We start from the raw sequence: 22,504 nt of genomic DNA on the forward strand, positions 1-22,504 counted from the left end.
AAGTACCCACCTAACCTAGGAGTTTCTGGAGCCAGTGGGCGCTTTCCTTTGTTAGGTATTTATGTCTTTATTGTGTAAATATAATATGTACTGTATGTTGTGTCAGATACAATTAGTTTAATAATTCTAGAAGACTTTTTAGTTTACACTGTTCTAGCAACATTGTATTTCTCAGAACATTTTTTTAAAAAATTATCCCTTACTCTTATAAAATACTGTATTTTGTTTTTCTCTTCCCTTTTTGTTTTGAGACATAGAGCCCCAGATGGCCTGAAACTCGCTATGTACAACAAGATCTGCTTGCCTCTGCCTTTGCAGCTCTGGGTTTAAAAGTGTGAGCCACCGTGCCAGGCCGCACAAGATGTTTTGAGCATTTCCACCACCATTCTTGACCTACTCTCCTATAACCGGTCATCGTCACATTGTCTCCAACCAGTGGTGCCTGCTGGAATGCTAACTGACCTTGACAGATTGGGCCTGGGCATGTCACCATAGCTGCAGAGAGTTCATGAGTGCGGTGCCCAGGCCATGTCCAGAAAAGAGCACATGAGTTCCGATGTATGGGGAACAGGGGGCCAGAGGTCATGAGTGGAGGCAGGGGACATGGAGACCAATGGCTTAGGATGCTCATGGTAGAAAGGGGCTGGAAATTGGTTGGTTTGTTTTCCCATTACCTGTCTGTGTCTGTATGCACATGTGAGTGCAGGAAGCCTCAGAGGCTTAGGTTCTCTGGAGCTGATGAATTCCCTGAAACTGGAGTTACAGGCAGTTGTGAACCACCCGACCGAGGTGCTGGTAACTGAACTCGGGTACTCAGGAAGAGTGGGACACACTCTTAACCACTCCACTGAGCCCATCTCTCCAGACCCTCTCTCTGCAATCTAAGTCACCCCAAATATGCAGCCCCTCTCCACATGTCTTTGTCTGTTGTAAAAATATTTCTTGTGCACACTCTGAATTAACTAGCTGGCATTTGTTAGTTTTTTTTCTAGGAAGAAAACTGAAGAGATGTCTAGACCGAGAAAGCAGTGGGGAACTCCAGATAGGTAAGGCAATATTATATGGTCTTGTTTGCGATGACTGTGTTTGCTACAGCAGCGACGTAAGTATTACTCTTGGGTGGCCATTACACCTGTGTCTCAGGTGTAGCTGCCGTCCCTTCTTACCTGGGACCACTTTGTCAATATCCTTACTTCAGGGGATTCAACACATGGAAAGCTAACCCTTGGTCGGTGGTCCCCAAGTCTGTCTGCACATTAGAATCACGCAGGCAGCTTTGAAGCTGATCAAAGATTGAATCCCACACCTAGAAATCTGATTTAATTGGTTTGGGGGTGCAGCTTTGGAGGTGTTTAGAGGCTCCCCAGATGCTGCTGACAAAGCTTTGAGCAACGCTGCCCCAGGTGTGACTCCACAGTCCTCAGAAGGTCTTGTGTCTATTCCGCAAGGCCACCTTTGCAGCTTCGTGGCCACTGTCCTTCGGCTTTGGCTCAGGACATTTCTGTTTTCTGGGTCTCCAGCAGCCCAGACCCCAGTCTTTCATACTTGACTGTAGGGCTTCTCTTTTTCTTCTTCTTTAGCTCCTGAGTGAGCTTGATACTTCTTTAGAGAAGTTTTAGATTTACGGAAAATTTGAGTATAGTTAACTCCTCTTCTCCAGTGCTCCCTGCTGCTATTCATTGTTTGCATTGATGTGGAGTTGTTACAATCGAGGACCAACATCCGCACATTTCTAGGGTCTTTCTTTCTTTCTTTCTTTCTTTCTTTCTTTCTTTCTTTCTTTCTTTCTTTCTTCCTTCATTCCTTTCTTTCTTTCTTTCTTTCTTTTTCTTTCTCTCTCTCTCTCTCTCTCATTTTTGTTGGTTTTTTTCAAGATATTGTTTCTCTGTTTAGCCTTGGCTATCCTGGATTCACTTTGTAGAAAAGATTGGCCTCAAACTCACAGAGATCCGTCTGCCTCCGCCCCCAGAGTGCTTGGATTACAGGCATGAGGCACTGTGCCCGGCTCTAGGGTTTTCTTTCCATGGAACTATGGTTCTGTGGTTTGACAATTGCATTCAGAATATTCTGTACCCAGAAGTTCACTGTTCAAAAATCCACTCTGTCCTTCATTCATTTCCTCCCTTCCCACTCTCAGAACTCCTGGAAGCCACCGATTTGCTTTCTGCTTCTATAGTTTTGCCTTCTCTGGCATGTCATATTGTAGGCATCATGCAGTATGACTCTGGAGGGGCTTGTTTCCCTCAGTAATAAGCATTCTGGGTTTATCTATCTATGTTCATATTTTGATATCTCATTTCCTTTTAGCATATTTCATTGAACCCAGTAATATTCTGTTGTATAACAACTGCAGTTTATCCTTGCACCTATATGAAGGTTGTTGCTAATATGTGGCAATTATGAACACAGCTGTTATAAAATTTATGTACAGGCTATGGTGTTTTTTCAACCTCAGGTGGGTGAGTGTCTGGGATTGAATACAGTTGCTGAATCAGACGGTAAGTGTCTACTTAACCTTTTAAGGGACCGTAGGGCTCTCTTCTGGTGTGTCTGGATGATTTTCTGTTCTCACTTCTGCTGAGTGAGAGCACCTGTTGTCGCTCATATTCTCTGTCTGCTTCTGGTGGCCATTCTAATAGGTGTGTAGCAGTGGTTCACAGTGTTAATGTATAGTTACATCAACTGGTGTTAAAGGTGTTTTGTAGCCTTCTGTGCACATTTTATTTGGTGAGATATCTATTTAGACCTCTTGACAAGTTTTAATTGGTCTCTTTGTCTTCTTACTGTTAATCACCAGTGTTTATTGTATTTACTGAGTCATTCCATGGGTTTTTACCATCCTGACATGATACACTGTAAAAACTTCAGTTTCCTCAATTGGCTCAAACAGTATAGCTTGGTTGCACTTGGTAAAATTAATAAAATAAATACCAAGGTCTTTTGTCCTTCCCCAAAGGGTTGAGAAACTATTCCAAGTTCTTTGTTAGACTGCCCAAGGTCATTATTTTAAAATGCCTGATAAACTTCAAAATGTTTTATAGCCTTAAACATATTTTTTAGCAGAAATCTGTTTTTGCAATATCAAAATAAAGTACCCTTTTTAGGAGTGAAATCACAAAGCATAACCATCATTTTAAAAGTCAAAACCAAATTTTACCAGTGCAAACAATCCAGTCTCTAAAACCAATACCAATTTAAGATGAGACTTGTCTTCTTAGTCTAAAAGGAAATAGGATGATAAACAAAATTCTTTAATTTTTTCTTTTCCTTTGCTCTGCCGCACACCACATGACAATTTCAAGATGGCAGAGTCACATCACATGGCATAGCAAGCCACATGGTTGCTATTTAAAAACATCTGTGCTTCCATAGATCTTACAAACACATATGCACACACATATATATGCGCTAAACAAGAGTTTGAATTTAATCTTCAAACACGTCCAATAACTGTTAATCTATAACCAAGACATACAGAGCGTATTAACCATTTAAGATCAGTCAGAGATAAACATGTAATGGCCATACATACATTTAAACAGACAGACAAAACTTTTCTTATTTCTTCCAGCTGTAATTTCAAGCACTTTGTTCTCACTCAGCGGTGGCTGCTCGCTGGCGAGTCCTGACAGTTTCATCCCCAGTCCTACCCTGGCATCCCCGCCCAACCCATGCTCCCTTCCAGAGAACCTGCTGGTCCCACTGCTACAGGAAGCTGTGAAGAGGAACATCGCTTGGGTGGAGGGGTTGGGAGGAGCAGGGAAGGATTAGAGGAAGTCTGTCCCATAGCATCACAGTCCAATACAAACAAGGATTCACAAACATAATGACCAAAATAGAAAGACAAACACGAACAAAGTAGCTGTGTAGTGGTTCCGTGATTGGGAACAGAAGTGGATTCAAAAGCTCAGACTCACAGACTTCATAAACTCCTGCCATGGCTTCCCTGCCACGGAAGCCGAAAGCACAGAGAGGAGAGTAGATGGTGGAATTCCACGTCCACTGAAAAATCTCTCCAACTGGCGGGTAAGAACCCAAAGCCAGTACATTGGTGGCACTTCCTGTCTCTGTGGGAGTGACCTACTTTCTAGGCCTATCAAACAGACTTGGAACCCCATGTCCCTCACAGTGCTATGGGGAGCCCTGTCCCCGCCGGGATCTGGGGAGGTCTCCCAGATTCTTTGTGGCTGCAATCTGCCAGCCATGTCAACTGGTGTACTATTAACACAACCACTGCCTGGCCACCCACCGTGTGCCACCTTGAGATCTCAAAAATACAGAATGACAGAACAGACACAGAATTTGGCCAAGACAAAAGTGCTTACCCCAGGTTCCGATCCAATCCTCTGGCTCAGGGGTCCTGGGAGGCTTTGGAGATCCCAGCCCCAAGTATGTTGTGCCAGATTTGCAGGATTCCAAAAGACTACCAGGAGTTGAGTCCTCTGCAAAACACATGAGGATCTTTTTATTACAAGCTTATAGCTTGGGCTCACACCCTCACTGCTGTAGCAGTTGAGAGCAGAGAGCCTTGTGCTCAGAGTAGGTGGTTGATTTAAAGATTCCATTCCCTCCTAGTGTGTCCAAAGCAGGGGAATTCCTGCCTGGCAAACATCTATTGGTTGAAACACAAAAGAGGATGTTGCATTTTGAATTGATTGGCTATAGGAAGGACCCCAAACCATTAATGGTCTGGCTTTCCTTGTTTGGCTCTCCTAGAAGAAAGTGGTTGTTTTCCTAGCAACTGTACCTCTAGTGGGCAGGAAAAGAATGCAGTAAGGCTGCTTCCTCCCCGAAGGTGGCTGGACATGTCTCCACCTGGCTGGCCTTTGTTTTGGCTTGTGCTTTAAACTTTAATTCAGTAACCCAAAAAAACTAATTTTTAATTCTTTGGTCTCTTATAAGAGCCGTCTTCAAGTTGCTTGTCAGCAGGATTTTATTTAAAATCATGCTCTACTTTTCTACTTCGTTAACAGGAAGCTGTTTTGGGGAAATCAAGACCCCATTCGCCCTATTTCGGAGGCTGCTTTGAAAGCTCAGCTGAGCAGGAGACTTGAGGACCTTGCTCAGCCCAAGCTGGTCTCCCGGCATTATGTCCCTAACAGGTTGGTGCTGGCACGCCAACAGGTTGCTTTTTCAGGACTCCACAAGGAAAACAACAACTGGGTAGTTTCAGGGTCTCACACTGAGAGAAATAGCAAACATGAGTCTTTTCTATCAAACACTGTAAAACTTGTATTTAGGACAAGGAACTCAGATCTTTTTGTCTCTCCTACCTTGTAAGACTTAAAAATATTTTAATCCTTCCCATCTAGTAGGACCTTAGTTTACTCAAAGTGACTCTTCTCCCCTTCCCCATTTCTTATGCATCAGTTCTTCTCAGACTAGCAAATTGAATAAGACGGTGAGGTCGGACCCCAGCCGATGGGAAAAGGCATAGCCACCACCTTAGAATAAAAGGCAAGTGCACTTTCTGTCTCAGTGTGTTTGCTCTTCCTGGGTACACCCTTTTGATCTTGAGTTGCCTTGTCAGACACTTCAGTTGGAATGGTGGTCTCTTTCTTATTTCTAACAATACCACAGGCAAATTTTTTGAGTGTTTTGTTTTTTTGTTTTCTGGAGCAAGATCGATTCTATGAATAGCTGTGAAGATTTGTATTTTATTTCCTGATGCTTTGGCCTAGGTGGACTTTTTTTTTTTTTTAATTAAGGGTATTTTAAAGTGTGTGTGTGTGTTATGCTCACACAGGATGGGGGTGGGATGCCTGTATGTGTGTGTCCAGAGGAGGACCTGAGGTGTCCTGCTTTATCATTCTCCACTTTACTGCTTTGAAACTGAGTCTCTCACTGAACCTGGGACAAGACTTGAGGCCAGCTTAGCCCCAGGGATCCTCCTGTCCCTGCCCCATACAGTGCTGGGGTAACGGGTAGTTTGGATGACCATTCCCACCTTCTTATGTGGGTACAGGATCCAAGCTCAGGTACTCATGCTTGCACAAGAAATGCATCTTACCTTATGTTTAAAGAGTTTTGTTGTTTGGTTTTTTTTTTTCTTGTTCGGGGCTGGAGAGATGGCTGGGGAGCTTAAGAGCACTTGGCTACCCTGGCAGAAGACCTGGGTTCAGTTCCTGGCACCCACACAGTAGGTTACAACCATCCTACAACTCCTTCTGACCTCCGTGGGCACCAGCGTATGCACACATGCAATCAGGGAAAGTTATACACCCAAAACAAAACAAAACAAAGAAACAAAACCTCTTTTCCACCGGTGCTGGCGACTAAACCCAGGCCTTGCACATTTTAAGCAAGGGTTCTATCACTGAGTCACACATCTAGCCCCAGGATCTTTTTATAGTTATGAAAATATGAAGCTGTCTTTCAGGAATTAGTAGAAAAGTCCCTTTTCAAGCCAGAGACTTCAATTTTTAAATTACTTTTACCTTTTTGAGATTGATATAATTTCATCATTTCCCGTTCTCTTTCCTGCCTCCAAAACCTCCCACACATACCCCTCCTTGCTCTGTTTCAAATTCTTGGTCTTTCAAGGGCAACAACAATAGATATGCTAAAATGGATGGGTATGGGTGGGGCTATCATGAGGTCTCAGACGTGCACAGACAGCTACAAACTGGGAAAATAGCCTTCCCCGCCAGCAAACATACATCCAAACTGTTTTCACAGGAGACCCTTCCTTCCTTCCTTCCTTCCTTCCTTCCTTCCTTCCTTCCTTCCTTCCTTCCTTCCTTTCTCTTTCTTTCTCTTTCTCTTTCTCTCTCTTTCTTTCTTTTTCTCTCTCTTTCTTTCTCTCATTCTCTTTTTCTTTCTTTCTCTCTCTTTTCTTTCTCTCTTTCTCTTTCTTTCTTTCTTTCTTTCTTTCTTTCTTTCTTTCTTTCTTTCTTTCTTTCTCTCTCTCTCTCCTTCTCTCTCTCTTTCTTTGAATCTGTTCCTGAATCCCTCAGAGGACCAGCCATGCCCTTCCTCTCTCAGGTCACAGGGAGTCTTGGATCTTTTCTGTCTGCCATGTTTCCATCCTGTCTGCCATGCTCTGGCCCTCCTGAAAGCCCTTGAGATTTCCTTCTGAGTGTCCTTCCCTAAACACATCTTCTCCTAAGGGTTTTGTTTCCTGTGATTTAAGGCCTCTAAAATATTATCTGTATCTACTTATCTCAGACTCCCAGGTTGGGCCTCAGATTCCTGGGTTGGGAGTTGACACACAAAAACCCTCCAGCACCCCAGGGCTCCTTCCTAATCTTAGTTGAATTAGACTTCTGTTTCAGAATGACTTTTCTTTTTTCTTTTCTTTTCTTTTCTTTTCTTTTCTTTTCTTTTCTTTTCTTCTGTAGGTTGTACTCATTGAGGCATTTGTTTGCTTTTTAAAGTTTTTAAACAGTTTTTCAAGATCATTAAAGGGGACTATCTCATTTGTCTGAACAAGAAAATGTCAGTTATACATGATTAATTTCATCACCTCTCCCAACAATGTGTGTGACCCTGGTGTGTTTACTGGCATTTTCCCATCATGTCTGTTTAACATAGTATCACTAAGTAGAATTCCGCAAACATATTGTGAAAAGCGTAGAGACAAAGTGAGGCAAGATGCAATGGCTGTTTGGCGGGTTTACCACTTTCTAGAGACACATCCAAGGTAAAATAACAGTGTTAGCGTATAGGCAGCCTGCTTCTGGGTTGCCTAGTAACCTATGATGTCATCATGTGTCCCCACCAGGTGTGTAGCAGACCCGGTTCAGCTGCGTATGCACAAGCTATAAAAGAACCAACCCGCCACTTTGTCTCTCTCTCACCTTCCTGTCTTAACGCTCCTCTCTTGCTTTCTTTCCTGGAGCGCCCACCATGTCCCTTGTCTCCACTTTCCTCTGTTTCTCCACTTCCATCCAATAAATCTCTTTCGTACAATATCTGTTGTGTGCGTGGTATCATTTCTAAATAAATGCTAACAAACAGGAAATTCATTTCGGTTCTGTAGGTCCAAAAGGAAGAGAAAATATTTACATATATGGATTTTGGGGGAGGAAAAGGAAAATTTAATCTCTTCTATCCCTAGACCTTTAAAAAAATATCCTAAAATTTATTCCAGGAAAAAGAGAGAGAGATTAGTTGGTGTGGTGGTGAACTCCTACTGTTAAGGGTCCGGAGCACACTGAAGAAAATGCCCTGGACTAAATAGTGTGCAAACAGCAAAGAGCATTTTATTCTGCAGAAATCCAGTGTGCTGGGGTCCCCGCCTATGCAAAGCAAAATGTCGAAGAACCCCAAATTGAGCTCACAGGTTTCTATTATAAGTACTCAGGGGAATTTTAGGGTGGGTTAGGTAATCCTTAATATACTTGGAACATTCAAACTTATAAGCACGGGCAACTTTGAGGTGGTCAGCAAACTTTTGGTTTGGTCGTGAGTTAAGCAACCTTCTCTTTCCTGTCAGAAGGTCCAGCAGAGGGTCAGACAGCCTCTCTGATTGGCTGCCCATTTTCTGTGGTTTTTCCAGTAAATGTTAACCCACTTCAGGGAAATGAAAACTTAGGCCTGCTCCTTTTGACAGTGAACTGAGGCCTGTCACGGAGTAAGTCTAGACCTTATCTTAAATTATAGTGGGGTCTCAAATGGGGGTTTAATTTCAATTGGAGTCTCACACTATCCTCCCAGCTCTCAGGAGGCTGAGGTAGGAGGATCCAGAGTTGGAGGCCAGCCTGGGCTACCTAGCAAGACTATATTAAATAAACAATAAGTTGGGGCTGGAGAAATGGCTCAGAAGTTAAGAGCACTGACTGCTCTTCCAGAGGATCGGAGTTCAATTCCCAGCAACCACATGGGGGCTCACAGCCATCTATGAGATCTGGCGCCCTCTTCTGGAGTGCAGGTGTACGTGCAGGCAGAACATTGTATACATAATAAAGAAATCTTAAAAGCAAAACAATAAGTTATGCATACATTCACATACACACATGTCTTTTGTCATTTATCTAAACAGAATAGTTAAGTATTTATGCTTTTGTCATAACTGCCTTTTTTCTTTTAATTTTAAGATAAGGTCTCTCTGTTTAGCCTTAGAACTTGCTCTGTACACCAGACTGGCCTCAAACTCAGAGAACCACCTGCCTCCGTCCCCCTTCCCCAACCCAGTGCTGGGACTAAAGGTATATGCCGCCTCACCCAGCCAGCATTTATGTTCTGTACGTGGTTTCCTTATGGCAGAATCTGTTTGATTTTAGTGATTCAAAGTTAAATTCCCCAACCCTGAGCCAGTAATCAATCTACTCTCTTCACAAACTGCCATATTTGTGCACCATTAAATGATCTAGTGTAAGCCAGGTGTGGTGGCAGATGCCTTTAATCTAGGCATTGGGAGGCAGAGGCAGGCAAGTCTAAGTTTGAAGCCAGCCTGCCTGGTCTACCTAGTGAGTTCCAGGCCATTCTAGGCTACGTTGTGAGACCCTGCCTCAAAAAACTGACCTACACAAGCAACAAACTAAACAAACAAATAAATAAATCTTCTAAAAATAATTTGAACTTAAATAGACATAGATCTACTAAAACTTTTAAAAGACTTCCTCCTTGAAATTCACTTAAACGAGCCATGTTCTTCCTCCTGTACTTCCTCTCAAATGTATGACCTCATCTATATGTATAGGGCAGTAATTATATGTAACTACAGTCCAATAAGTCCGTTTGAAGTTGTTCATGTTTGTGTATATATGCTTAGGGCTGACATCTTGGGGCTGGGTCCATAGAGAAAATCAAATCTCCCTCCTCTCTCAACCACCGCTAATGTTCTGTAGCTCTTCATTTAGGGGTAGACTGTCAGTGTGCGGCCACATTTTTGAGATTTCACAGGAGCAGCTTCCTCATCATACACAGAAGAACACAGTCTCTCAGCGGGTGACCTGGTCCTCTGGCTTTTACAGTCTTTCCTCCCGCTCTTCCGTAATGATCCCTGAGCCCCAAGCATAGGGATTGCATCGTAGATGTATTTTGTGGTCTTCTGTGATGATCCTCCATGGAAAGGAAGCTTCCTGGATAAGGGGAGCACTGCCCTTATCTTCTGGTGTATGGACAAGTAGGATGCATTTCGTTTTTGCTTTTTCACTAGGCCTGCCCGAAGCGTTCCTTGAGTTGTCATAGGAGGGGTTGTGGCTCGTCTGTGTAAGAGACCTTTGTGTTGAGCGTGTAGGATTGCACGAACTCTGTAAATCTTAAGTCTTCACCTGATGAAGCTACTCCCTACTCTCCTAAGTTTTTCTAACAGCTCTGCTCCCCTCAGTGGGGACTTGTATGTGGGTGCAGTCATAAATGAGATTTCGGTGAAGTTTTTCAGTCTCTTTTAGCTCAGGAGTCCTTGATCTTTTGTAACAAACAGATAAGGAAGTTCTTCCCTTGCTCCTAGGCACTGCCACCTCCCTAACTCCAGGCAGAGCGAGCACTCCATCAGACCCTGCACCACACTTTCGAAAAAGCTGCCAAGCAGCTCCTGCTCACACTCCAGAAAAACCCCCAGAAGTCACAGTTTAGCGGAGAACAGGATGAGAAGAAAGCCGCTGGAGAAAAACTCCACGGGGTGGGGAGTGCGGGCCACCGAGTCTTCTCAAAGACAGTCAGATACGTGGCTGCCAGTGCTTGCCTCACCTTGGCAAATTCTTCCCTGGTGGTGGGCCCTTTCCTCCTTCCGCCTGCAGCATCTTCTCCTGAGGGCCGTCAAAGTCTGACTCTAGGAGCAAGAGGCCTAACAAGCCCAGTGTAGCTCTTCATTTCAGCTAACATTGTGGTGCAGCCGCACATCATCTTCATGTTGTCCTGTCACAGGAAGCTCGGAAAAATGGGCAGTGTGACAGGGTGTGCGCTGTAAGTTTGGCCTTTTCCTCCCTCATTGAGGGCCTCAGGCATGTTCTTCTGAAGGAAGTGGGTCACGTTTAGGTTCACAGACGGAGATTTCAGCCTTGCTCCCCACCATGTAGATCCCCGCACCATACAATCACCGCACGGCTGAGACATTGACATGGGGCCAGGACACCCTCCCACCAAACAAGCCAGCAAGCCTGCTCTCCTTCCCTCCCTCGTTCCTTCCTTTCCTTCTTCCCTCCTTCTCCCGCTCCCTCCTTCCTTCCCTTCCTCCCTCCCTCCTTTCCTTCCTTCTTTTTTCAGATGAGGTGTTTGTGTGTATCTTGCCCAAACTGATCTTAAATGGAATCCTCCCACTTCAGCCTTATGAGCACGAGATTACAGGTGTGCAGACCCACTCGTAGAGGTATTTGGTTTTAAGGACAGCTAATTTTCTCCTTTCAATAGTAGACCTCACTTGTTTAGAAGATACACATTGTTTATTAAAGAAAACTACCTGAGCTGGGCAGAGTGGTGCACGCCTGTGATCTCGACACTCAGAAAGGCAAAGGTAGGTGAATCGGTGTGAGTTTGAAGCCAGCCTGGTCTACAAAGTGAGTCCAAGAGAGCCAAGGCGGCACAGAGAAAACTTGTCTCAAAAAAAAAAAAAAGGAAAAAGAAAACTACCTGTTTTAGAGTAAGATAATGGAAACTAACTCAAAACTTGAGAGCTGTAACCATCTGTAACCATTTCTAAAACAACTTACTTCTCCCCACGTGGGAAACAGCCCAGCAGTACACATGTGTAAGCTCCGTGCTTGCTCTCCTAGGCCTGGCCATCAGTGCTGGAGAATCCTGTAATAATCTGAATTCACATGACACCGATTTCTTTTTCTCTTCTTCAACATGCAGGGCTCAGTATTACTACAGCTGTGGGAGAGAGTCTGTCATTTGGGAGATCCCTCCACGTTTGCAAAGTACCCGGCCTTCTAAAAGGATCCAGAAGCTGGCAAAACCCAACAAATTCAAACTATGGTCTCTGCCAACCTGGTACAACATTTTGACTCTCCAGAATTCCTAATATAGTTTGCTCAAGTGTCACAATACTGTAGCTCTGGCTTTAGTCTGAGAGAAAAGGTTGTTCATGGTCAAAAATACTGGCTAAGAGTTGCTGGTGAGATGGCTCAGTGGTTAAGAGTATTGTCTACTCTTCGTAAAGGTTCTGAGTTCAATCCCCAGAAACCACACAGTGGCTCACAGCCATCTATAATGGCATCTGATGCCCTCTTCTGGCGTGCAGGTGTACATGCAGACAAGGCACTCATACACTAAACAAATAAATAAGCCTTTTTTAAAAAAATAGATAAAACTGTTGAATCTATGCAGCAGGTGTGGCTGGTCAGAGGCTCACCATTGACATTTTACTGGGTATGCTGGAGCGAAAACAGTAAACCTTCTCACTATCAGATAATAAAAGGAATCTCTCAGCCTGGTGTAATGGTTTCTGCTTGTAATCTGCCACATCCAGAAAAATCCATTACAAAATGTAAAAGCTACCAGCCAGTATCTCCTGCAAATACACGTGTTCATGTATACACGGGTCCACACCAGAATGTCAGCAAGGCAATCCCAAACATGCATGCAACGATTCATATCCTTGTCAGAAACTGGTTGACAGTAAGCGCCGGTCTCAATCCAGGCACTAAACGTTTGTCTTTGTGCAATAGCACACAATCATGAGCACAGCTTTTTAGTAGATGCTGAAATCATGCACCGACTTTGAACTTTGTTCTTCATATTCATGATCGTCTTCCATTATTCTGGGTCCTTTGTACGACCATATGAATTTTGCTTTTTGGGTTCATGACAATGCTCTCAAATTAATGCTGATGGTTTAGCTGTGTGAATATTTTAGACACCATTTAGTTGCATGTTTTGGGAGGGTAAGTTTTATGTATGTTAATTATATCTTAATAATAATAACAACAAAATCTGTATCTCTCTACCCTTAGAAAGTCATCGCTTACTTGATAAAATCTGTTTCCATGCTAAACTTGTAGATTTATTGATCGATTGGTAGATTTTTGGTCAGAGAAAGAAACATATGGTACACAGCTCATGATAACTGGCCAAGTGGCTAAAAATTAAAACAAGGCATATCTCACACTGCACTACAGAGGAGAATGGCCCACAGGGCGTCCTCAGTGGTGTCTGAGGGAACTAATTATTTCAGGAAACTTCTATGAGGTGTTATCTGGAAGTGAGATATTTTTCAGACTATAGGTCAGAAACTATCCAAAATGGGACATATAATTCTAGCTTTGTTTGATGAAATCAAACATTTTCAAAAATTAAGTCAGAATATATTGCATATAACAGTGCCTTGGAATTTTGTTTCATATATACAAGTGTATGTGTCATACTGTATGACACATAAAATGTATCTCATACTGCTGTGGGTTAGTGAGAAACAGCCATCTGGTAAAAAAAAAACAAAAAATATTTACTCGTGTGGGAAATGGTAATCCAGAAGAGCATTCCGTAGTGGCCGGTTACTTGTTATTGTTCTTCCAGCTAAAAGTCATACTCTGTTTCCGTTTGCATCTCACCCCTTCAGTGACCACCCAGTACCAGGGACTTTTCGTTTCGCTGATCCATCTCCCCGGATTCTGCAACTCTCCAAAGCCAAAGGCATCGATCCCAACTATGTCCCTCCAAAGAGCGTAAGTAGTGACTGACTGTCCCGTGCAGCACTCCGGAGCCAGTAACTTGTTGTGTGACCAGACACGTGACAAGGGGCAAACTGAGGGAGGAACGGTTGACTTCTGCTCACAGTCCATCGCGGAGGGAAAGGCACGGCCTCTGGTGGCTCAGATGTGGCGGGAGGATGTGGGTGGGATTCCTCACCTTTTCTCCTCCGGACAGAACAGAAAACAGGCCACTTTGTGGGTGCTGAGAATTGAATCCAGGTCCTGATTCCTCTAGGTCCAAATGAAATTATTAAAAAAAAAAAAAAGGTTCTAAGAATAAACACAACATTTTCATTTACTGTTACAATTTTAACTTGATTCCTCAGCTATACATGCAGTAGACCGAGTTCCCTTAAATATTCACACTTAAGTGTGCATATATTTTATATTAGTAGTTTAAAACTTGCTACAAATTTTAAGATTATCATTTTATTCCTTTCTTGTTTTCTCCCTTCTGCATGCGCCATGTGCGTGTGTCTGTATAGTGCTTTTAGAATAACTTCTGGGAGTGAACTATTGATACACTCCAATTCTTTCTTGTTAATTCCCAAGACAACTTCTTTACAAACAACACAAATATTGTTATCAAAATCGGAAAATGTAAGACTGGTGTAACGGTGCTCCGTGTGTTCTATGACCCGTGTACAAAGTGCATTGTTGTTGCACGTAACGCTTATCACACATGATTAATTTGTCTTATTGATTAATGATTCATTCTGTTATTGATTCTTACACAGTTATCCATTCTTCATAGCTAACTATAAATACACCTCAAGTTTAACAGTCGCTCTTGTGCTCATGAGTACCTGACATCATATTGGGTAGGTGAACTAGAGGAAGCCTTCAACTGGCTGACACTCTGAATTCCTTCTTCACAGAAACTTTGTCACAGTCTACAGAACATGATAGTGTTGATCTCGTGGCTCACTTCGTAGCCATCCACTGTTCTCTGTCCACTTAGCCACACCCGTGGGCTCCTGCGCAGACAACCAACCCACAGACATAGCAACACTTAGATTTAAAAGCTTGCTGGTTTTTAAGGGACTAAGCGTAGCGTGCTTGAGTTCTGTAGACCTCACACGGGGTTGTCTCACTTACTGTCCTAATTTATAAGGTTTTATTTACTTTTACTCACATGCCTCTCTGTGATTATTTCCTGAGAATACAAATTCAAAAAATGAAATCACTGTGTCAAGGGAAGGGTGTGAGTATTTTGGAGTGGTTTGTATAAAATCCTAGAATGTTGCTCAAGCACTGATTTTGATTTACATATTCGTTTGCTTTATTTGGCTCTTTTGCACTACACTTTCACTAACACTAGATAGTATTTTGCAAAATATTAATTGTGTAACAAAACAATATTTCATTTACAATTGCTTTCATTTCTTTGATACTAAAAGTTGCACATTTATTTACCATATATTGTTTTTCTTTTATAAAATTATTTGTTGATGCTCTATTTTCTACTTTTCTGTATGTTTTTGTGGGTCTACAATGTTTATTTACATATTAAGGGTATTCATCTATTTTATATTATGCAACTATTTTTCTGAGGTCACAGTTTGAAAGTCTTGAATTTTAATTTCCATGAAATGCTTAGATCTTACGTGTATGAGTTAATAAACCAACAAATGCATGAGTCTATTTAATAAGCATCCTACAGACAGGCTACAAAACATGGTGGCTTATGCCTATGATCCCGGCACTTGGAAGGGTGAGACAAGAGGCTAGCCTGAGCTAAGAGTGGGCACCTGTCTCAGAAGAAAACAAAACAAACCAAAGACACAGAACATTTCAGTATTTCTTTAGGGTTTCCTCCTATTTCCTCTCGATTCCAAGCTTAACCCTTGCTGTAGATGTACTCCCGATTTAGATTCCTACCGTCTGCTCATGACCTTGATGTAAATGGGATCATAAAACATGTTCTGTGGAATCTGTAAATCATACTAGTAAATTGTTTCTTCTTATTCCATTGTGTAAGTACATCATGGTTTGGTTATTCACCTTAGATGGACATTTGAGATATTTCTATGTGGACTGCAATTTGCTATGAACATTCACATACAGGTATTTTTGTGAATACATGTTTTGATTTGGTTGGCTTTTGAGGCAAGATCTTTACTCTGTAGCCCGGAATGGCCAGGGATACACTATATAGCAGAGACTAGCCTCAAACTAACAATGATCCTCCTGACGCAGCTTTCTGAATGCTAGGATTATAGATGTGAACCATCATGTCCAGTTTTAATGTTTTGTTTTTTTTTCTGGTTTTTAAGACAATGTTTCTCTGTGTAATCTTGGCTATGCTGGAACTCATTCTGAGATGAGGCTGGCCTTGAACTCATAGATCCACCTGCCTCTGCCTCCCCAGTGTTAAGATTAAAGGTGTACACTACCACAGCTTAGCTATTAATGGTATTTTTATTAGAAAAAAAGTTTTAAATTATATAATTTACCTTCCTAATTGTTTCTTTTATGTTGACTATGTTTTGGTTTCCTGAGAAATGTTATTTTGTTTCTAGCTTGTAACATATCCTATATTTTCTTCTAGAAACTTTCTAAGTTTTACATTTGTAATAATCAAATATATATGATCTACTTTGAAGTAATTTTTTTTCTTTGGCATGTGTTAAGTAGAGATGGAGGTTTCTCTTGGTTCCACATGGGTACTCACACAATTTGATCATTCCTTTTTCTCTGTTCAACTGTCTTGGGCCCGTTTATGTTCTCTGAAATATAATTTCCAACTTGTCTATTCTTACATGATCACTGTATTGTATGGGTTTTAGAACAAACAATTCTAAACTGAAATGAGATAATGTAAGACCTCGCTTTTTGTTCACATTTTCACTTGAGTTTGGCTGTTGTAGGCCTTCTGCATTTCCACAGAAAGCTTAGAATCCATTGTGTTTTTCTATTCTTTGTTCTGTTTTACTTTATATAACTGACTAATGAATGATTGTTTTATTCCCCCTTTGATTGAAAGGCTTAATTAAAGGCAGAAGTTGACATATTCCTTCAATTTGCCTAGAGCCCTGTGGCAGACAAAGCTTTATTCATAAGAAATGCTCTAAATGCTTAATTAGTTCTTCATGGTGTTGGGACATGCACGGTCCTCAGTTTGAATCCCAACTTTGCCATTTCCTAATTACACAAACTTACACTGTTGAACCTTTGGTCACTTCCGTCAGTGGAACAGGAATGGAAACAACCCAGGCGAGGAATAAGTTGTTGAGTGTGCACATAAAATGCTGTCACTGATGACTTAACCACTGTCATCTTTACTTAAACAGCACAGGAACAGATGTGGAAAACAATTTACTGTTTTCTGCCTGCAATTAACATCCCATTTGTTGTCATTGATTATTACATTCCCCCTTCAAATTCTTTTTTTTTTTTAATAATTTTAAATGAGTAAATGAAATGTACTTCATTTCATGTGTAAGGGTATTTTACCTGCATGCCTATATGTGCACCACTTGCGTATCCGGTGACAGCAGAGGGCAGAAAAGGGCAGCCGGTCTCCTAGAATCGGAGTTACAAGTGCTTGTGAATCACAGGTGGGTGCTGGGAATGAACCCTGGTCCTTTATAAGAATAGCAAGTGCTTTGAACCACTGAACCAGCTCAGCAGAGCTCTACCACCTTCAAACTCAAATACAGGTAGAGTAAGTAGAACAACACAGGATTTGAGCAAATTTTCACAATTGACTTCCAGGTTTGTTGGAGGCAGTATCAGGATCCTTTAGTTCCCTGATCTCTGTGATCTCTGGTTTCAGAGTTCAGACAAGACACACGGAATACAGTGTGGGAGACAGGCTGAGTTTATAAAATAAACTACACTTTTGGAGCTGGAGAGGTGGCTCAGTGGTTAAGGCATTTGTCCTTGCAGAGGACCTGGGTTTGATTCCTGCTGTCTACGTGGTGCCTCACAACCATCCATAACTCCAATTGCAGAGGATCTGACACCCTCTTCTGACTTCCTTGGGCACCGGAAACACCTGAGGTACATGGACATACATGCAGACAGAACACTCATACACATAAAATAAATCATTCCAAAGAAAATTCTTTTAAAAATAAAATTAAAAATATACACTGTACTTTCAAGGTATGAGGGCAGGTAATGGCCAAAGAGACTACTGTCTTGTCTATATTTTACACAGGGTTTCTACTGTTTCCTATAGTCTTTAGAACAAGGAGCTTTTCCCGAGAGACATTGTCCTGCATAAGCGACAGGCAAGTCTGGGTCACTTTATACTCTCACTAGGGGCTGTAATAACATTCTGTCTTCGCTTGGCATCAGAGAGGCTCTCGCTAGGTATTGATCCTATGAGGTTTGTGGCTCCCAGATTTGGGTTTACACAGTTTATTCAATAATGGCCTTCTGGACAGTTCAGGGCATTATGTCTCTTCAGGGACAGAAATAGGACTCATCCAATTCTTCCCACCCCTAAATGAGTGCCACTCTTTCGGTTCTTTGTTTATAGTCTGTGGACGATAAGGGAGAGTCCTGCCCCAAAGTGCCCCAAGCCTGCTAAAATCTTCACTAGCTGCCTAGCAGAGATGTGTGCTTCTGCTTTCTTCTTGGCTTTCTCTGCTTTTCTTGCTTGTTTCAATTAGGAGAGGGCCTCTTTGGTAAATGTTCTGCACTGTGGTGCTCTGTGGTGCTGAAAGCTCCTTTCCCCGAAGGGTTAAAAGCAAGACACAGTCTTAACCACTGTCTTCTCATATGATACAGCTGTACCTTCTCTTGGCTGACTTCACATTTACTTTCAAATTTCTCATCACATCTATTTATTTGCGTGTGTGTGTGTGTGTGTGTGTGTGTGTGCAAGCACCTGTGCACATGCAACCATGCCGTGACACCCTTTTGAGGCAAGAGAACTGTGGTTCTCCCCTTCTACCCTGAAGCGGGTTCTAGGGCTTGAACACAGGTTATCAGGCTTGCACGGCCCAGACCTTGGCTTGACACTCTCAGGCCACAAGATTGGCATTACCGCTTATCTCTGAGTTAAGAGGTAACGTCCTTTGCTGTTTCTCCTGTATCTGCCACATAAAAACTGAATCTGTGAAAGGCTGGCTTGGAGCATGTGCAGTCCAGTTTCAGTAAGATGGAGGCTGCTCCTGTCGGAGGCCACTTTAGGATCCCTGTTCTCTCTGTTTAGTTGTTGAGAGCTCAGACCGTAGTTTATAATGCTGAATTGGACAGGCTGTTTTCTTTTTCTCTCCTAGATTGAAACCAAGATTTCCTTTTCTACCCTGACTGCTATTGCAAGTCCAAGGATTGTGGACCTTGCTCATCCAAGGATCAAGATAGAGGGTCTATGCTATGAGAGAGAGAAGAGTGAATTGCCCATCCGTCCCGTAAGCCATCCCTGCCTCACTCGTTCATTGGCTTTCTTTCTGGTTGCTAAGATTTTTTTTTTTTTTTTTTTTGCCTCAACAAGGTGTAATCAAAAATCATTGGAAAAGATCATGTTGAGAGTGGTCAGTGGAAGGGAGGCCTACAGACATGGTGAGAGGAAAGGCAGAAGGGCTGAGGCAAAGAAGATGGGCTTTGAAGTCAGTGAGCTGGGTGCGAGTCTCTGCTCTTTCCAGTGAGCTCTTCACAGTGAGGACTGCAGCAACTCCCTCTACCAATAAAGTAACAATAAAAAGACAATATGGAAAACGTGACTTTCCAACTAAGAGAACAGTCAGGCAACATGTGTTCACTTGGCACCTGGCTCGTGTGGTTTTCCTCATAACGTGTATCTACAGCGTAAACCCATTTGTCCATCTTCTGCTTTTTCCATGACAACATGGACTGCTCAGGGGAGGCTGTCTGCCAGTAGCTAGTGTAGGATCTGTTACCTAACAGGTGCCAAATGTGTTATCTCAGTGCTAAGGAGCCTGAGGCAGGAGGATCTCAGGTTTGAGGCAGAGTTGAGTTGCACAGCATGAGCAAGGCACCAGGGCTCATGAGACTGTCTCGGACAAACAGAAGGATCAAATAGGTACTGTAGAGAAGGTCCATTAGGAAGGGTGGTCTGTTTCCAAAGATGAGGAGACCCTCCTTGAGAGCCTGACATCTGAATCTAGAGACAAATGAGGGAAATGTGCGTCAGCCAAGACTGAGGAAAGATGTCTCAAGCAGAGCTAGCAAGTGAAGAGGTCCTGAGGCAGAAAGATCCAAGACAGAGGCTCTGTGTGGCTGCCAAGGATCACAGTGTCCCTGATGGGGGAGGGAATGCTGTGCTCAGAGAAAGGGGGTGACATTCAGGTCTGCAAATACAGGAAGGAACCTACGTTACTGTCAGCAAAACGTGGGTGCCCCGGCAGGGGTTACCACCTGTGGGCGGTGTGGTCCACCTTAGCTTTAGAAAGTGCTTGCCTGGACGAGGGTTGTGAGGATGGAGCAGGAATGTGATGGAGGCAAGTCACTCAGAGCTGCTCGTGGCCCAGTGGACAGCAGGGGAAGGCTGGGTTGCTTGGGCTAAGAAGGGAGGCAAGGAGATCAGTAAGGTGGATGGTCCTCTTTGCCTCCCTTCTGGGCCCAAACAATCCAGGAGAGAACCGAGAGGAAGACGGGGAATTCTGGGATAGAGATTTGTGTCTTTTTTTTTTTTTTCTTTCCCACAGATAGCCCCTGCTGCTCTGCTTGCCAGACCCAGTGACCGAACAACAATCCTAGCAAAGTCCAAACCTGTTCATGAAGACTACCTCCCTGCCCGAGATCCCCGATGGCCTGTATCTTATGCCGCTGCTCACTCTCAGGTGTCTGATAGAGTCCGGGAACTAGCTCATCCGCCCACAAGGTATGGCAACTTAAGGTTCAGTTCAAGGCAAGGCAGTTTAAGGAAGGGTGGGGACATGGAGAAACGGGGAAGGTGGATCTAAAGTTTAAAAAAAAAAAAAAAAAGCCAAGCCTTTGGAATCTGACAGCATGCAGCCCCTAGGTCATGCTTCTAGAGACTTGAGCCTCGTTTTCTCGCCTGTGCTATGGCGGGAATCTCGGTGGGGTAATAATGCGTAACACAGGGGCAGGGGCCGGCTTGGAAGGGATCGGTCCCCTTCTTCTGTTCTCCTTAAGCCAGGTTGGTTTCCCTTTCTCCTTCTATTCCAGGGCTTCGGTGCATATTGTATATTACGACCCAGATGTCTTTAAAGTGAAGCCTGCTGCTTTGAAAGCTCAGTGTTCTCCCAGGGTCAAGGAGCTGGCCGAACCCATTCTGCGTTAAGGACGAGAGCAAGCCACCGCAGGCACGCAGCATCCGGGAACACGCAGCAGATGACTTCATCCCTGCGCTGCTGTTCGTTTACACCCTGCCAACCCCGTCCCAAACAGGAGACTGCCAGGGAGCACCACCGTGAGCATCACACAGGCACTGTCCGGTGACCTTGTCTTGACCAATCTAGGGAACTCCCTCCACCCTACAATAAAGGAGAAAGCAACGCCTGCCTCATTATCCCTCCCTCCTCACACAGGCACCCCCGCGGCCCCCTCGCGCTGCTGTGCCGCGCTGTGGACGCGCTTTGCTCCCCGTTCCCTCCCCCACGGAGACCTCCAAGAAGGTCATTCTCAGCGTGGCCTTGCCACTCCCCCTCCCCCGCCCCCGCCATCGCCTGCAGCGTGGAGCTCACAGCCATGCTCACAGCCCTGCTCACAGCCCCAAAGACATACCCACGTGGCGAACCGGCCTGCACCTGCAACCCCAGCTGTTCCAGGAGGCAGGGGAGGGTCCGTCGCCCGAGCCCAGGAGTTCAAGAGCAGTGGGCAGCGTTAACAGTGACGCGCCGATTACGTTTTAAAGAGAAAAGGCTAGGTTAACATGACACATGTCTGTAATCCCAGAGTTTGGGAGACAGAAGCAAAAGATAAAAGATGAAACGGATGGAAAGACCCTGTCTTGGGGCAGGGGGTCAAAATATTGCTTTTAAAAGCAAGAATCAAAAATTCTCTATCAAATTGTATCTACTTAGAGGTTTGTTGTTTTTTTTAAATTTATCTTCATGTCCCACTATTTCAAAAATTTAATTTTTATGGGACATGCCTAGGTTTTCATGAAAAACTTTTTTTTTTTTTTTTTTGAGACAGGGTTTTTTTTCTGTGTAGCCCTGGCCGTCCTGGACTCGCGTTGTAGACCAGGCTGGCCTTGAACTCACAGAGATCCTCATGCCTCTGCCTCCTTGAATGCTGGGATTACAGATGTGTGGTACTGCTCCCAGATGCATGAAAATAAATGTACTTAAAATCTTATTTTACAATGAAAAAGCTATATATTGACACATGTTGAAAGGCAGTATTATATAATACTTTTTTTTTTTTTAACTTTGAGTTTGGAATTAGGGTTTGTAACTCCCCTGAACCATTTTGCTGGGCATTTGAGTTTAAACCAATTTCTTCACTCCCTAGGTCTCACTTTCCTCATATATAAAGTAAGTTCTTCCCAAAATGTTGAAAAGATTAAATGGAAAAAAAAAAACATGTAATAAAGCATGTCTTTGAATTGAAATTTGTTTTTAAAATTTACTGTGTTTTATTGGAGGGAGAGATGGCCTAATTAATACCAATGGGGCGGGGGGGGGGAATGTAGCCTGATTTTCCATCAAGTACAAGTTTGTTGGTTGCTTTTCGAGCCCTGTGCAAGGGTCGGGGAATGCAGCGCAGTGAGCTAATCCGATGCCAGTTCTGTGCTCACGGCCTGTGTGAGATAGCCGTGGTAACAGCGCTGGTAAGTAGCGCTGTGAAAGAACAGAATAAAGAGCTCCGGTCCCCTGTGAAAGTGAGGGAGGCTTTCTTCAGTGGAGAGACAGTTGTGATGGAAACCCAACATGGAGCAGGACCAACTTACTGCAGAGTGTGGAGCGAGGCTTTCCAGAGGGTGGGAAATATAGGTTTGTGGGATGTAGTTAAGTTTCAGATCATCTTGCCATGACTCTTGT

The 22,504-nt window shown here is 43.4% G+C and overlaps 1 protein-coding gene and 1 long non-coding RNA gene across 2 annotated transcripts in view; one reads left to right on the top strand and one right to left on the bottom strand.

Moving 5' to 3' along the window:
- The window catches only part of Spmap2l (sperm microtubule associated protein 2 like), a 44,074-nt gene extending 22,844 nt beyond the window's left edge, over positions 1–21,230 (top strand). Inside the window, exons 3-10 of the mRNA XM_060380801.1 lie at positions 981–1,046; positions 4,974–5,102; positions 11,740–11,877; positions 12,267–12,274; positions 13,456–13,550; positions 18,812–18,943; positions 20,201–20,376; positions 20,685–21,230. Coding sequence (XP_060236784.1) covers positions 981–1,046; positions 4,974–5,102; positions 11,740–11,877; positions 12,267–12,274; positions 13,456–13,550; positions 18,812–18,943; positions 20,201–20,376; positions 20,685–20,799 — 859 coding nt within the window. The 3' untranslated portion in view covers positions 20,800–21,230. The remainder of the gene's footprint in view (positions 1–980; positions 1,047–4,973; positions 5,103–11,739; positions 11,878–12,266; positions 12,275–13,455; positions 13,551–18,811; positions 18,944–20,200; positions 20,377–20,684) is intronic.
- Positions 1–21,435, bottom strand: part of LOC132653178 (uncharacterized) — a 43,781-nt gene extending 22,346 nt beyond the window's left edge. The window contains exons 1-2 of the long non-coding RNA XR_009590926.1: positions 21,243–21,435; positions 4,326–4,442 (exon numbers count right to left, since the gene is read on the bottom strand). This is a non-coding gene — a long non-coding RNA (uncharacterized LOC132653178). The remainder of the gene's footprint in view (positions 1–4,325; positions 4,443–21,242) is intronic.
- Between the last annotated feature and the right edge of the window lie 1,069 nt (positions 21,436–22,504).

This window comes from Meriones unguiculatus, chromosome 3, assembly GCF_030254825.1.
Source record: "Meriones unguiculatus strain TT.TT164.6M chromosome 3, Bangor_MerUng_6.1, whole genome shotgun sequence".
Lineage (NCBI taxonomy): Eukaryota > Metazoa > Chordata > Mammalia > Rodentia > Muridae > Meriones > Meriones unguiculatus.